Source organism: Oryzias latipes, chromosome 7, assembly GCF_053564925.1.
Source record: "Oryzias latipes strain Hd-rR chromosome 7, Olatipes_Hd-rR_3.1".
Lineage (NCBI taxonomy): Eukaryota > Metazoa > Chordata > Actinopteri > Beloniformes > Adrianichthyidae > Oryzias > Oryzias latipes.
The window spans coordinates 9,781,925-9,795,179 of record NC_136243.1 but is presented as its reverse complement, the minus strand read 5'-3'; the positions used below and the strand labels follow the sequence as shown (position 1 = coordinate 9,795,179).

At 39.7% G+C, this 13,255-nt stretch overlaps 1 protein-coding gene across 1 annotated transcript in view; it reads right to left on the bottom strand.

Moving 5' to 3' along the window:
• Positions 1 to 9,375: 9,375 nt before the first annotated feature.
• The window catches only part of marchf9 (membrane-associated ring finger (C3HC4) 9), a 30,617-nt gene continuing 26,737 nt past the window's right edge, over positions 9,376 to 13,255 (bottom strand). Inside the window, exons 3-4 of the mRNA XM_004071045.5 lie at positions 11,298 to 11,490; positions 9,376 to 10,741 (exon numbers count right to left, since the gene is read on the bottom strand). Of these exons, the coding sequence (XP_004071093.1) occupies positions 10,410 to 10,741; positions 11,298 to 11,490 (525 nt within the window). The 3' untranslated portion in view covers positions 9,376 to 10,409. The remainder of the gene's footprint in view (positions 10,742 to 11,297; positions 11,491 to 13,255) is intronic.

Below are 13,255 nucleotides of genomic sequence, written 5' to 3'. Positions count from 1 at the left end.
TTGTAGAATTCTGGGACTGAAGTTGACTTTTAGATTTTCAAAATAAATTGAACATGTATTTTATGCATTAAAAGAAGCTGCAAACCACATAGAGAACGCCGTTCTGAACTGAAGAATAAAGGGACTTTTTCTGTCTGCAAAATACACATTAATCGCCCAAGGTTCAGTCGCTCACTTTGTAACAATATTTAGACACCAGAAGAATTCCAACTAAACAGATAACAGGACAGTTGATGGGAAAAGGACATAACAGAATGAATGATTAAGATCTGAAAATGTGTACTTATTACAACAATGGAGCTGGAGCAGAGAGAAAAATGTCTCCCAAAGATTTCTCAAAAATGAATATTTATTACAGATTTTTTCAAACTTCGGACCATAGAATATACTAATCTGCAGTGTTATTCAAAGCCAGGAAGTGACCGGCTACACATATTTTGACTGCAAGTTGTAATCTTTTTTAAACTAGACTCTCTGAACTTCAGGAAGACAAAACTGAAGCTCCGTTATATTTCATTGATTCAGCTCTCTCATTTTTTTTCATGATCTTTTGGTGTGATCCCTCAAAAACGAAGGCAGGAGCTTCTTATAAAAGATTGTGAGTCGTCTCAGAAGGCCGGGCCGCAGTTTCAACAGCCTGGACATTTTTTTGTAAGAAAATGTTTCTAAAGATATTGATGTTCAGTTGTTCAGAAGTCACCCATCCTCTGAATCAAAAGTGTAATATACTTCATACTATATACTTATACTGCTTGTATGGCCTTGGCCTCATCTTTCCTCTGGCCACTAAACTTTGGTACAAATTCCCCTTTTTACCCCTTTATACCACCACTTCAAAACCAGCTGAAAGGTCGGATTACGTAATGCACAAAAATGTAAAAAATATGAAAAAGTAATTTAGTTTGTCTGAAAAATATATCATTCTTTTGATGGATCATGAAGTCATTGTATTTCCTCATCATGGGATTTTTTTCAGTGTACACAAAATGCCCATTGACGGCAAATACTTACCCAAAGAAAAAACAATGACACCAGTCAATAAGTAGTAGCAGTTAACTTACAGTTGCTATTGTCCAAAAATGTCTGTGGAAAACCAAGTTGCCCTCCAAGGGTCATATAAGAATTTGAAGTGAAATGTGTTACTTCCGTTCTGTTGCTGTCTTTAAAAAATAATTTCTTTAATTTTTCTTTAATTTCCTCTAAATTACCGTTTAGTATTTTATTTCTGATATTTAAAATAGGATGCCGTTGTTACAAACCGAAATGTGTGGCAGTCTTCTGCAGACGTGCGCCCTCTAGCGGCAGCAAAAGGGAAGTGATGTTTTTCAAGTGGAGAGCAGAGCTGCCCTGGAGTAAGTGACCTTTCACTGAGATACCCGCTAGGTGGCGCCACATGCTGGTGGATGTGCGTTCATGTGGCGTGTTTTGGACACCCAGAAGCAGATTCTTGGTCTCCACCCGAACTTTAAAAAAAAAAAAAAAAAAGAGACATCAAACATTAGATCGTGCTTTCTTTCTGGTCCTCTACCTCCAAAAGTGAAAGTAGCCCATTTTAAAAGCATTGACGACATTTAGCCGTGTAAGGACGTTTCACAAAAAAGATTTAATATACAAGATAATGTATGCCCCATATATACAAAAGATATTACTTAACCCTTGTGCTATCCTAGGCACTTTCCCATTGGGAGTTGGGTCATCTAGACCCACTAGACAGTGCTCTGAACCTTTTTTCTTCAATGATTTCTGATCTTCACTGGTGTCCATGGATTACATGAAATCTTTCCACCTTTATCCACCTTTGTCATGGTAGGGAGAAGACGTCAATGTAAGGGTGGGGTCATAGCACAAGGGTTACAAGCACCTGTATCATGATTGCAATTTGGTTAAAATTTTCATACCTTCGAATTCAATTTGGTTGTATCAAAAAAGACAAAAATATTCCGTTTATTTTAAACAATTTTGATATTTTAAGGTAAATTTTCACTCATAAATGTCGTTTTGTTTAAAAAAAATCTCATGCTTTTTTGTAAATCCCTACAGTAAAATACATAATCAGAAAGCTATAAAACTTAGTTTATTGGTTTATATGGATTAATTCACTTGTTACTTTTAGTTTTATTTGAACAATTTTAGTTTGGTTTTACATATTTATATATTACACATTATCATAATTATTTATATATGTATATATTTTTTTCATCTACTTACTTGGACTTTGTTTCTAGTTTTCGACTTGGAAAATGTTTTACTGTATAATGTTTTGGATTTTAATGTTCCAAATGAAAAAAATGTAGAACTTTGTCAATTGAAAAAAAAGCAAACAGAAAAGCTTCTTGGTCTCACGTTTTCCAACCTGCACTCAGAAAAACTGCTCTAAATTTGACCTGGATTTATTTGAAACTTTTATCGGAATATGGTCTAAAGCTCCTTTTATAAAAATCTAAAGGAGTGAAAGGAATTTGACTATTTAACAAGTACAACAGCAATTAGTCAAAATAAACAAATATAAATTGAAATCTATAAATCTGGGCCCTGAGTTTGAATGTTAAATTAATTGCATGGAATTACAGAATACATTTGCATTTCAATGTTCCAAATGGAATATATACTATTAACCTACATTATAAGTCTTTGATCTTGTTGACATTTGTGTTTTAGATCTTCTGTTTAGTTTGAATTTTACTTTTTTCTTTCATTTTCTGTAAAAATGACAACATTTTATTTTTTATGTTTTGATTTTGATTCTCATTGCTGTACAGTGATGTTCTTTTTTATGTGTAATTAAAAATAAAAAAGAAACCTTTTCTCTGACGTTCTCTGATGTGCTTCTTGCTGTCTCCTTCATTTCAATCTTTTCGTGTTGCATTGTTTCGTTTGAATTTTTTTTCTATTTTTTTTAGATAATTCTGCCCCCGCCTCCACAAAAACCTCAAAAAAAACAAGGAACTGAATAAGAACTGATATGAAAAGTGTTTTAGCAGACAGAATGTGTCATTGCTTTGACTAAAATGTGACTCTTTTCTCTTGTTGTCCAATCTCGGTGAGCACACTGTTGTACATTACAGGGCAGCACAGTTTAGACAGGACCGCATTTTACAATTTTCATGCATCGTTTTCTGCAAAAATTGCATAAAACTGCCAGTTTTTTCCAGTTTCAGAGACAAAATCTGTCCAAAATGATCCAAAGGCAATCAGAGATCTGACCTAATTCCTGACTCAATCATTTTCTCCTTTGAGGGGCCAGACTTCATGTCAGCTTAAGTAGGTGTGTTCCAACTTACAAGGCAGGAAAAAATACACAAAAAGTGCAGATCATGTTAAATTCATGTTTAGATATTAGAAACATGCCTAGAATTTCATGCTGAAAAAAACCCTGCTGACTTACTTTCAGAGTTATGGACAGAAATAAAGAGCTACTTAATTTATTAAATCACAATTAAGTAATACTTTATCAAATTAAATGAGTAACCACAATTTTTATTATATAACTTTTTGCTTGGAGAAGCTACATTTCAATTGGGAAAATGAACAACAGATTTTACAAATCCTGACAAGCAGCAATGTTTTTGTTGCATCAGTTTTACGTTATTTAGCTCAAAATAGCAGGATTTTGAAAGATGTGAAGGTTACAGCAGAACCTCTGTCACGTTTACCTTCTACCTGGAACGTGTACATTCTTTAACGTACTTTAACTTCATGTTGGTCAAGCTAGATTAAACAAAACAGAAATTTTGAAAAATATACATTTTTGTTTGTCTGGAGCTCATTAAAATTCGAATTTCTGATTAAAATCAGCGTGAAAAGCACACAGCCTCGAAAACTATTTACTCAAGTGACACTAAATAGTTGATGAAAACCCTTGTTTTGGTGTATTGACTAAATGTGGCAGTTTAAGGAGTGAACTGACTCACAACGGCAGAGTCACGAAGAAGCAATTTTGTCGTAAATGTGGCAGCTGTACGCTGCAAATGTTTCAGCCTCTCATTATTGCTTCCATGGAGCCCAACTTACCTCTGATCTTCTAAATGAGTCACAGTGAAACACTCCAGGCTTTTCTGATGGACTTAAACCTCCTGAAATAGATTTGAACACTGCACTTGTAGATCGTGGTAAAAGTCACACGACTCCTGGTCATACAGCACCATAAGACCATCTCAGAATTTTTTTTTTTTTTTTAAGATTGAAACCTGAAAATCTAGCCACAGGGGTTGCAAGCCAGTAACTTCTGTGCCGGTCCCAAGCCCGGATAAATAGAGAGGGTTGCGTCAGGAAGGGCATCCGGCGTAAAAATTGCCAAAATAACCATGCGAATCATCCACAACACTTTAGACATACCGGATCGGTCGAGGCCCGGGTTAACAACGACCGCCACCGATGCTGTTAACCTACAGGGTGTCGGTGGAAATTTGACTACTGTTGGTGGAAGAAAGAGGGGAGGCAGAAGGGTCCGTTGCCAGAGAGAGAAGGGAAAAGGCAGGAACATAGGTTTGAGAATAGGGACTCTTAACGTTGGCACAATGACAGGGAAAGGCAGAGAGCTGGCAGACATGATGGAGAGAAGGAAGGTAGATGTACTGTGTGTACAGGAGACAAGGTGGAAGGGCAGCAAGGCACGTAGTATTGGAGGAGGATACAAACTGTTCTATCATGGTGTTGATAGGAAGAGAAACGGGGTAGGTGTGATTCTGAAGGGGGAGTTTGTAAACAGTGTTCTAGAGGTGAAAAGAGTCTCAGACAGGATGATGAGCCTAAAGTTAGAAATTGAAGGGGTGATGGTGAATGTAGTCAGTGGGTATGCGCCACAGGTTGGCTGTGAGTTAGAAGTGAAGGAGAGATTCTGGAGTGAGTTGGATGAGGTCATAGAGAGTTTTCCCAGAGGAGAGAGAGTTGTTATTGGAGCAGACTTTAATGGGCATGTTGGTGAGGGCAATAGAGGTGATGAGGAGGTGATGGGCAGGTTTGGTGTGAAGGAAAGGAATCTGGAGGGACAGATGGTGGTGGACTTTGCGAAGAGGATGGAAATGGCTGTAGTCAACACTTACTTCCAGAAGAGAGAGGAACATAGAGTGACATACAGAAGTGGAGGTAGGAGTACTCAGGTGGACTACATCCTATGTAGACGAGGTCATTTGAGAGAGGTTAATGACTGCAAAGTGGTGGTAGGAGAGAGTGTAGCCAGACAGCACCGCATGGTGGTGTGTAAGATGACTCTGGAGGTCAGGAAGAAGAAGAGAGGGAAAACAGAAAAGAAGACCAAGTGGTGGAAGCTACAGAATGAAGAAACTTGTGAGGAATTTAGGCAGAAGTTGAGGCAGGTCCTGGGTGGTCAGGATGAGCTTCCAGAGGACTGGGAAACTACAGCAGAGATTATCAGGGAAACAGGTAGGAAGATGCTAGGTGTGTCATCTGGAAAGAGGAAAGACGGTAAAGAGACTTGGTGGTGGAATGAGGAAGTACAGGAATGCGTCCAGAGGAAGAGGTTGGCTAAAAGGAAGTGGGATGTAGAAAGGACTGAGGAAGGTAGACAGGAGTACAAGGAAGCGCAGCGTAGAGTGAAGAGAGAGGTGGCAAAGGCCAAACAGAAAGCTTACGATGAGCTATATGACAGGTTAGACACAAAGGAAGGAGAGAAGGACTTGTACAGGCTAGCCAGACAGAGAGACAGAGATGGGAAGGACGTGCAACAGATAAGGGTGATTAAGGACAGAGATGGAAAGGTGCTAACAACCCAAGAGAGTGTACAGAAAAGATGGAAGGAGTATTTTGAGGAGCTGATGAATGAGGAAAATGACAGGGAAAGAAGGGAGGAAGATGTGGTTGTTGTGGAGCAGGAAGTAGCAGAGATTGGAAAGGATGAGGTTAGGAAGGCTCTGAAAAGGATGAAGAGCGGAAAGGCCGTTGGTCCTGATGACGTACCTGTGGAGGTATGGAAGTGCCTAGGAGAGACAGCAGTGGAATTTCTAACAAGGTTGTTCAATAGGATTTTAGAGAGTGAGAAGATGCCTGAGGAATGGAGGAGAAGCGTTCTGGTCCCGATCTTTAAAAACAAGGGTGACATGCAGAACTGCAGCAACTATAGAGGAATAAAGTTGATGAGCCACACAATGAAGCTGTGGGAAAGAGTAGTGGAAGCCAGGCTTAGGAAGAAGGTGGAGATTTGTGAGCAGCAGTATGGTTTCATGCCCCGTAAGAGCACCACTGATGCCATTTTTGCTTTGAGAATGTTGATGGAAAAGTACAGAGAAGGTCAGAAGGAGCTGCATTGTGTGTTCGTAGATTTAGAGAAGGCGTATGACAGGGTGCTGAGGGAGGAGCTGTGGTACTGTATGAGGTCGTCTGGAGTGGCAGAAAAGTATGTCAGAGTAGTTCAGGACATGTATGAGAGAAGTATGACGGTGGTGAGATGTGCTGTAGGTCAGACAGAGGAGTTCAAGGTGGAGGTGGGACTACACCAAGGATCAGCTTTGAGTCCTTTTTTGTTTGCTATGCTGATGGACAGGCTGACAGACGAGGTAAGACAGGAATCTCCCTGGACAATGATGTTTGCGGATGAAATTGTAATCTGCAGTGAGAGTAGAGAGCAGGTGGAGGAACAGCTAGAGAGGTGGAGGTTTGCTCTGGAAAGAAGAGGCATGAAGGTCAGTCGTAGTAAGACAGAATACATGTGTCTGAACGAGAGGGATCAAGGTAGAAGCGTTAGGTTACAGGGGGCTGAGGTGAAGAAGGTGCAGGAGTTTAAGTACTTGGGGTCAACAGTTCAGTGTGATGGGGAGTGTGGAAAAGAGGTGAAGAGGCGAGTGCAGGCAGGTTGGAGCGGTTGGAGGAAAGTGTCAGGAGTGTTGTGTGACAGAAGAGTGCCAGCAAGACTCAAAGGAAAGGTGTACAAGACAGTGGTGAGACCAGCTCTGCTCTATGGGTTAGAGACGGTAGCAGTGAGACAGAGACAAGAGGCTGAGATGGAGGTAGCAGAGATGAAGATGTTGAGGTTCTCCTTAGGAGTGACCAGGTTAGACAGGATAAGGAACGAGTACATCAGAGGGACGGCTCATGTTGCCTGTGTTAGCGACAAAGTCAGAGAAGCCAGACTGAGATGGTTTGGACATGTTCAGAGGAGGGATAGTGGATTTATTAGTAGAAGGATGTTGGAGATGGAGCTGCCTGGCAGGAGGGCAAGAGGACGGCCAAAGAGGAGATATATGGATGTCTTAACAGAGGACATGAAGTTGGCTAACGTTAGGGTAGAAGATGTTCATGATAGAGTGAGGTGGAAAAGGATGATTCGCTGTGGCGACCCCTGATGGGAAAAGCCGAAAGAGAAAGAAGAAGTTTGAAACCTGAACTTGCAAAAAAACAAACAACAAACAACAAACAAAACAACTTACCTCTATATTGTGCAATTGGGCTGAAGTAAGAGAGAAAAAAGATCCAGGAAACAACTAAGAACACGACTTCTGGGTGGACATCAGAATCTACATCCAAGGGGTGACATGATTGACTGCTGAGATTTAACCCTTGTGCTATCTTAGATGACCCCACCCTTCCATTGACGTGTTCTCCCTACCATGACAAAGGTGGATAAAGGTGGAAAGATTTCATGTAATCTATGGACACCAGTGAAGATCACAAATCATTGAAGAAAAATGGTTCTAGATGACCCAACTCCCAATGTTAAAGTGCCTAGGATAGCACAAGGGTTACATGCTGTGATGCCTTCACAGAGAGACCAGGTCTTAATACCAACTCTGAATAATTCAGGAACAGTGGGTCATTTAATTTGCTCTTTATAGTTTTAGTGATTAATTGTTAAGAGGTTCTGTTTGAGGAAGACACAGCCCTGGTTCTTCTCCCAAGGTTTTTTGTTTAGCAGTGAACGTTCTGCAGGGATTGAGCAAACACACAGCAACAAAATAAAACCTTTATGAAAATACTCCGATACGACAGGAAAAATGTCGAGTCCTACAGAAATCGTGCCAAAACTAGTTTGTAACCATGGTAATTGTGAATGACATTTTTGAACATTCCTGTTTGTTGATTTATATCAGAAATTGCTAGTTTCACACTCAAACTGAGGGTGTTACAATGAAATGACTTAATTGATGAAATTATTTATTTTCCTTTGATCTAACCAGATCGATTCTTCTGAGGTAAGTTGTTAGCCGAATTTTCATCATAAAATAATTTCAAAATGAAACAAATCGATGATATCATTATTGGAAAATTACATTTTTTTAAATTTTTTATTTTACTTTAACGTAAACACATAAAAAGTGCATCATAGCGGAAGACACACAAGTGATGGCACCTAAAGATGATCGAGCCATCATTAATGTGTGGAAACACTTTGAATTTAGCAAAGTCATGTGACCATACAGTGTTCCAGAATGTTCCCTTTGGATTATTTGGATGTGGAAAAACCGCAGTGGGCAGAAAAACTAAAATGTGAATGGATTTGACATTCATTCTTGTTTACTTGTTTGTTTGCACGTATGTTTAGTTTACTCTTGATTATCTTGCAAGAAATTCAAGGAATCTGGAAAATTTCACCTGCACTGGTTGAAGTTTTGGCTAAAGATGTCCTGGATACATTTTATGTCAGTGAATCAGATTGTTCAAAATAAATGGAACGAATCGTTAAAATGAGTCGTAACACCCTTCACAAACTATTTTTCCAATTTAACTCACATCTAAAGAGATTTTAAAAAAATGTAATTTAAACTTTTCTGGGAAGTTGTCGTTTATCGAATTTATATAAATGTATTGATCTAATTGACTATTTAAAAAAATCTTTGCTGCAGTGTTTCTGAGCTCAATGTAAAGAAATAAAAAATAATAATTTTGTTTCTTTAAATTTAAAGCTTCAATTTAACCCTAGAGAACCCAAGAGCACTTTTCTGCTGGAATCTTAAAGTTAATTTAACTGTTTATTTATTTTTGGACACCAGCAATTAACAGTGGGCAAGAATTTAAAATAAAAAAATAAGGAAATAAATTGATGCTGTGGGTTTTCCAAGGATCGATATGAAATTTCTGCATCAGAGGCACATTGTGCATTTCTTAGCGACACCTTATGGGTGATTTTTTTTTTTTAAATCCTTGTGCTATCTTAGATGACCCCACCCCTTCCATTGACGTGTTCTCCCTACCATGACAAAGGTGGATAAAGGTGGAAAGATTTCATGTAATCCATGGACACCAGTGAAGATCACAAATCATTGAAAAAAAAGGTTCAGAGCACTGTCTAGTGGGTCTAGATGACCCAACTCCCAATGTTAAAGTCCCTAAGACAGCACAAGGGTTACAGCCTTCTTTAGCCCCTCCTTTGCATCAATCCTACACGCAGTTCTTCCCGTCTGGCCCCAAAATTGAAGGAAAGTGTAGTAAATACAAAGTTTATTTCCTGAAAATGAATGACCTCATGACAGTTGGATATCAGAAAGATAGCAACACACTCAACCAACACTGCATGCATCAAACGTTACGTCGGGTAAAGAAGAGACTAACATGTGAGGCTGAGAGGTAAGAGGTCATCCGACCTCCACTTTTTAATCCAATATTTTGCTTGTTATCAAATCTGAATCAGCACACAGCAGCAACACTCTGTATTTGAGCTGAAAGAGCTGTAACACACTGGCATTTGTCATGTCGACAAAGAGTTGGTGCGATGACGTCAAATGCCTTTGAAGATTTTATTTTGGCAAGCACCTTTTTAAAATAGAGTAAAATTGACATGTCTATGTGTGATGAAGAATAAAATGATATATCCATGCAAAATTCTTTGTGAAATGTACATACACGTTCTTATTGCGATAAAGATTAGGTGTGACTGGAAAATGATTGGCTTTTCTTTGACTTTTTTTCGTTTTATTTGTAGAGATTTATTGTTGTGTTGACGCCTCCACACTCCCCCCGTGTTTGCTTCGTCTCAGTATTTCGGTCTATTTGCCAGCATCATTTGTAGAAAGATCATTACACGTAGTTAGAAACGTTTGGCATGTACGGAGTCACATGATTTCCTCTAAAAGCAGTAGAAAATCAAAACGTGTAGGAAAAGAAAAGGACATGTAAATAAAACCTGGAGGATTGAAATGTGTGTTATCCTGATATTGGGCTGGAAAAACATCTTGGATCAGGTTATAAAGCCTGTTTACAATCCCCCCGTTGTTCATTTCATGTTTAATGTCCCTATTTTTATCAGTTTTTTTATTTATTGAAAAGGAGCATCTGGCTTCCTTTTTGCTGTACGAAACAAGAGGAGAAATCCACAAAGGGTTCAGTCTGTTGATGCTCCAGGCACCGTTCAGCTCCTCGCAGGGTTTCCGGCTGGAGTCTTTAGTGTTTAATAATAGGTCCATACGTTCTTCCACTTGTTTCACTTCGGAGATGGAGTCTATCCCCTGCCTGGCCCCGCCTCATACGGTGGTGACCCTCATCACCACCTCCCGGTTGGCGGCGGCGCTGATCCGCGGGTCGTTGGGCCTCAGCTGACTCAGGATGTGTAAGATGGTGTATCCACAGTGGTGGTTCAGAATAGTTCTTAGCCTCCTGCTTTGCCGCCCGCCGCCGCTGCTGGCCACTCCGTGAGGGCTGGAGCGAGAACCGCGGGCGCCAGTCTTACTGTTTGAGCTGAGCGGGTCGCCCAAGTCTTTTGATTTCTCATAGTTCAGCACCTTCCACTGCTGATTGACAGCCTGCCATCGTTTGAAGATGCGATACACCGATGATCCCTCGTGGATGATAAGGCCTGGGTGGGAAAACAAAACAAAACATTGAAGCAGTGTGAAGGACAGCACTTAAAAGATGATAAATTCCCACTGATGTACTTCAAATATGGAGGTAGTGGACGGCAGAGCCGCTATCAGCATCACAGAACATTCTGAGGATGAGAATAGACAGTTGGCAAAAATCATGGCACAGATATCTCATGCCATCTGTTCTCAGTGTTGTCTTACACAGGCAACTCATAATTACGCAAGAGAAGTCAAGCCAGTCGCACCTTAAAAACAATCTTTTGTGCGGTACTTCATCAACAAAATTTGTTTATCTTTCTCGCGGAGTTGTCATCTCCTACCTCAGCACCATCTGCCTGTTCAGTAATTCCATATAACCTCAACCTTACGTTGTCCTTGCATAATCCAACTTATGCTTATTAAAAAATTCTCTTCTACCTCCCGCAATCTTTGCTGTCCTTCTTCTTGCATAACACAACTCTTTGTCATCTCTCCGGCTTTTTTTTCCCCCCTGGAAAAAATCTCGATGCTGAAGCGATTTGCAGCACTGTCTGCCGTTTGGACCTTTACCTATGCAGACGATGTCCATGAAGCCGTACATGCCGTAGCAGATTTGGAAGAGCAGGTCCTGACGCTGCCACTTGGCTGAGGGACTGAGGGAGGACCAGATGAGCCAGGAAATGCTGGCGATGAGGAATAGAGAGCCCAAAATGATGGCGGCGATCTGCACCTTCTCGATCACCGTCAGAGAGATGGCCTGCCACTGCGGGAAGAGGATGTTAGAGTCAAGGAGGAGCGCCGTTTCTTCAAAGTGATGCTGTTACCATTACAATCAAATGTCAAGATACATTTGCAGTCACAGCCAAATAAAATATCTGTTGTTTTTTAAAAAAAGTACATATTTTTATATTTAAAATTTAGATTTTTTTAAAGCTTTGGGTTTTTTTCTCTTAGTTTTTGCTCCTAAATACTCATTCATATCTGACATAAACCAATTTAATGGACACACATGTACAGTTTAACAGTTAGGCACTGTTGTGTAAGTGTGTTTGGGTCAGCTCATAGCATAAAGGAGGTGGTTTCTATGTTTTGACCTCATTTGAATAAATCTTTGGAAATATCACAAGCATTTCCAAGGAATGTTTAGAGTTGTTTAAAATGCAGCTAAATATCCAGTCTGTGTATTTCATCCAGTTTTTGATTTTTTTTGTGTGCAATCAGGTTATTTTGTTTGGTCACTAAGATTTTGTTCTTCTCTTTTGAGGGTCTAATAACTCCATAGTTTAGTTCCCCCTGTTTACTTTACAAATATTTCATTGTCTTGTGTTTTTCTCCTGGTTGCATTCACACTCAGACTTAAGCAGTTATTCTTTTGCAGATCAGTCTTCATTTAGTTTTTTTTTTAATCCTCAGTATAATTAGGACTGGTTTCTAGTTCAGACAATGGATATACTTATAAATATATATAAATATACTTCTAAAACATACAAATAATTGGGATTTTGATGTAAAACACAGATCCATTTCTAAAACTGCAGAGTCCCTTTAAGGAGTCACGGGGTTGCTGGGGCCATTAACAGATAATGTTGGGGGGGGGGGCACCTGGATCAGATCACCGTAAACACAAAAATATGTCAAACAGTAAAACATCACCAACAGCTTTTATTTAATTATTGTTTTATTAAAAAGCACACAACATTAATTAAGAGTCATGTGTGCACATCCAGTGTTTCTAACTTTCTAACGCTCAAAGAGTAACACCTGTGATTTTTTTTTTTTGACTCTGCTGATTTCAAATATTGTGAAAGTCTGCTGCAGTTTCAGGACAGTTTGTCCCACGAGATCCCTGGCTTTCAAGCAATCCCAAAAGTAGGTCAAACAGCTTCAGATACTGTACAGACCAAAGGTTTGGACACATCTTCTCCTTCAAATGAATAGGAAGGTGTGTCCAAACTTTTGGTCTGTATATGTAGCTATTTTTTTTACAGCATTTTGTTTTTGGCAGGTGTCTCTTGTGAGCAAGTGGGCTGGCTGCCTTTTATTTAAAAAGACTGAAGAAATTGTGTATTTGGTGTTTTTGAGATGGTCTTGTAGCATTTTTCTCGTGATGGAGGACATTTATTAAGAAAATTAAGAATAAAACTGCATTTCTGAGTATTTCTTTATTAAAATTAATGTGAATCAGGAGCAGATGAAAAAAGGCAATCTGAAAAAGGCTTGTAGTTTTAAGGTACAAACTACAATCAGCGGGCCACAAGCTCCCTGCTCCGCTCCATTGTGATGCCACCACCCGTAGATCCATGTACGTCTTTGTTTTCCTCGTCTGAGCTGGAATCTGGCTCAGAACTGAACGGCTGGATAGTACAACTCTCTGATAAGAGTCCAACGCTGTGGCGATGAGCGGAGTGAGACGTGTTTACTTCTGCATGTGAGAAAGCAGAGCTGCAGCTGCAGTGCAGATTACTGTCATGTAAATAAAGCATCTTAGCCTCATTAAAGCGCTCTCCTTCATCCTGTCATGCTGCCTC